The sequence below is a fragment of the Condylura cristata genome, unplaced genomic scaffold (assembly GCF_000260355.1).
Source record: "Condylura cristata isolate star-nosed mole 26May11 unplaced genomic scaffold, ConCri1.0 scaffold00006, whole genome shotgun sequence".
In the NCBI taxonomy this organism is placed as follows: domain Eukaryota; kingdom Metazoa; phylum Chordata; class Mammalia; order Eulipotyphla; family Talpidae; genus Condylura; species Condylura cristata.
Genome location: NW_004567107.1, coordinates 2,831,881 through 2,834,868, shown reverse-complemented (window position 1 = coordinate 2,834,868; position 2,988 = coordinate 2,831,881). Strand labels below are relative to the sequence as shown.

The following is a 2,988-nucleotide window of genomic DNA, read 5'->3' as shown; positions in this document are numbered from 1 at the left end:
GTGACTGACCGGAGGAAGCAGCACGCAGCACCATCCCGCACGCGGGAGCGTCCATGGTGCAGCCCCAGGTCCGGAGGAGCCAGAGCCAGGCGTCAGGAGGGCTCGGGGGGCTCGCGAGCCCGCGCCCCCCGCTCTGGGTGAAGGCCCTGGGCTGGGTGGGGTCCCTGGCCTGGGCCATGTTAGGGTGCGGCAGCTCGCTCCTCCCCAGCGCCGCCCCCAGCTTGCTCCTGAGCCTAACCGGGCCTCTGCTTTCTTCTTAAAGGTTGACATGAACCTTTCAGACATAAGTGCAGGCAGGAATGTTCCTCTTCTGATTTAAAAGCTAAGTGCCCTCAGGTCTGGGCACCACGGTGCCTCCCGTCTCGGGTGAGCGGGCGCATGAACCCTGAGGTGCTCCGCGGGAGGGTGGCGGCCAGGGCACCCAGATTGCCCGGGGCCACCTGCTGCCACGGCCAGTCCTGATCTGGAGAGTAACCTGCCCAGCAAGGGCGGGGGGCGCAGAGTGACTCGAGGGGCCCCCAAACCTCGGCAAGGCCGGTGGCGTCCGGGCTTCAGGAGGCGAATCTGGCCAGTGTGGCGGGAGTGGACCCCGGCCGTCAGGGCCGTGGGGTCCGGCCGCGCTGACGCCGGGGCCGGGACCCCGGCAGCACCTGAGTGGCGTTGCTCTTGGCCTGGTGCCGCCTGGTGCCGCCTGGAGCCGGGTTCAGGCCACCCTGAGGCCGCCCTTCACCGCAGGTCTCCCCGCGGAGGCCAAACCAGCCCTGCGTTCAACACCAGCCTGTGGGCACAAACCTGGGAGCCCCCACAGGCGCGGCTGGGCCTGGGCCTCCAGCTTCCCGCCACCAGTGACCTCGGGGAGGTGCCCTTGGTCCTAGGGCAGAGGGGGGCGTGGGGCAGGCCACCGAGCTGCGCCCTGGCCTGTGGAGCTGGTCTGGCCTCTTGGGGTGGGGGCTGCTGAGGGAAGGGCTGCGCTGGATTGCCGCCCCCAGGGGAGGGTTTGGGCTGGTTTGGGCTGGCTCTCCTGTGCCTGTGGGGGGCCCCACCACCTGCCCTGGTCCCCGCCTGCCTGCTAGAGCTTGGCCCTCCCTGGCCAAGGGAGGGCCCTTTCCACCAAGAGGCAGAACCTGGGGCTGCATCTCCTGCCCTCTAGACTGACAGTGGCCGCAGGGGGCGCCCCGGGGCACCCCATGCCTCCCCCCGCAGCCCCAGCCCCGGGGCCCCCAGGGGAGCGGCGGGCGCTGGACCCCGTGTTCCCGCTCCCGTCAGCCTGGCTCCTTTGTGGCTCACAGCTGTCCCTAATGAAGTGGCTTTCTGGCTGCCGGAGACGGGGCCGGGGACGTCAGTCACCAGCAGAACGGGAAACGCTGAGATGCACCAGGGTGCCGGGCTCGGCGGCTCTGAAGAGCTAATAAAAATCTACCAATTAATTGTGACAGCTCAACGACGTCTGCTCACTTGTGAACGGGCCGAGCGGCCGCGAGAGCAGGCGGGAGAGGTAGCCATGGCAGCGTCCGGAGGGCGCCTTCTCGGGGAGGCGGGCGGGTGAGCCCTGGGGGGCCGGACCCACAGCCCGGCGGGAGAGGCTGTCCCGCGCGGGGGGCTGTTCCCAGAGCGCGCCGGGCTGCGGGACAGCCAGGGAGCCTGCAGGCGCAGGCACTGCCCCCGCCAGCGCCCCCCGACGCGCCCCTTCACGCCCGCCCGTCCAGTTAAGGGGCGCGGGAGAGTCAGACGAGCCTCCGAGGGGTTTGCAGTCGCCACAGCTTTAATTCCGAGGCGCTCGTCCCTGTCCCGTACATCCGGCCTGGAACCGTGCTGGAGCGAAATCCACGCCTGGCGCCCGGCCGGCCGCGCTCGGCACACACCGCACCCCAGGCGGGACCGGGCGGAAGGGCCCTTGCGGTGCCCCGAGCCCCGCCGGCAGCACCCCGCCGGCTGTCGTGCCCTGGGGAGCTGGCGTTGCTGGGGTGGAGAACGGGGGTGTCTCTCCCATCTTTGCTTCCAGAGCCAGACTCGACCCGGCGGAGAGGCCCCACCTCAGCTGCACTTCGGATGTCAGTTCCAGACGCCCCCATGGAGACTGCCCACGCCTTGATGCCCCGCGGGCATCACCGCCCACCCTCCCTCAGCCCAGGAGCCGCTGGGCAGGGCCCCAGGGCCGGAGCAGCGTCTGGGGCGCTGTTGCTGCCTAACCCGGCCGGGGCTTGCTCTCCATCACCCCCTTTGTGGCATCGTTCGGGGTTTTGCTTCAGCAAAGTCGGAAGTCCAGGCAGTGATGCATTGTAGTGGTACACCCGTCTCTGCATCTTCCTCTCTGAAGCTGGGGGCGGGGGCGGGCCCCCAGCGCGACCCCTCCGGGGCGCCCTGGCCCCTCAGCGCCGGCCGAAGCGGAAGCTGAAGCCCCCTTTCTTCCTGCTGTAGCTGGTGAGCTCCTCAGCCAGGGTCCCCAAGGGGCCGCCGGCCTTCTCGCCCTCGGCCGGGAGGAAGCCCGCGGCCTCGCTGCCGCCCGGGTCCTGCCTCCCGACCCGGAGCCTGAGGCCGGCTCGCCCTCTGCCCGCCGCCTGCAGCTCCTCGCCCAGGACCAGCGGGGCGGGTGGGGGCGGTGCCCTGTGCCCCTGCGAGGAGCCCCTCGGCCAGCCAGCCCAGCTCACTTCGCCTCCGACGTGACCCGTGGCGCCCACAGGCCCTTCTCTGGCCAGCAGAGGAAAGCAGGTGCCCAGCGGCAGGAGGAGGAGGTAGGACAGGGAGCCGGGGCTTAACATCTGGGCCGAAGAAAGAGAGGAGAGGTTACCGGCTGCGGGGTGCACCCTGTACCCCACCCGGCAACAGCACCCCTCCAGGCCCGGCAGCCAAGGCTGCGTGGACAGTGCCAGTGGGTGGGGTCAGGCTGCTGTTCCGGCCCCGGAACCTGACAGCCCCAATCGTCCCGGGAGCCCTCCCAGCTCGCCGGGGTGGGGGGCCCCGGTAATCAGCGCTCTGGCGGCTGGGGTG

At 70.7% G+C, this 2,988-nt stretch overlaps 1 protein-coding gene across 1 annotated transcript; it reads right to left on the bottom strand.

The window, feature by feature from the left end:
• Positions 1-2,369: 2,369 nt before the first annotated feature.
• Positions 2,370-2,759, bottom strand: QRFP (pyroglutamylated RFamide peptide). Its single transcript, XM_004677878.1, has one exon. The coding sequence runs from the start codon at positions 2,757-2,759 to the stop codon at positions 2,370-2,372; it is 390 nt and encodes a 129-aa protein (XP_004677935.1).
• Positions 2,760-2,988: the final 229 nt, after the last annotated feature.

What these genes read in the sequence shown, in the direction of transcription:
- QRFP (XM_004677878.1), bottom strand. Translation starts at nt 2,759, where the DNA reads ATGTTAAGCCCCGGCTCCCTGTCCTACCTCCTCCTCCTGCCGCTGGGC.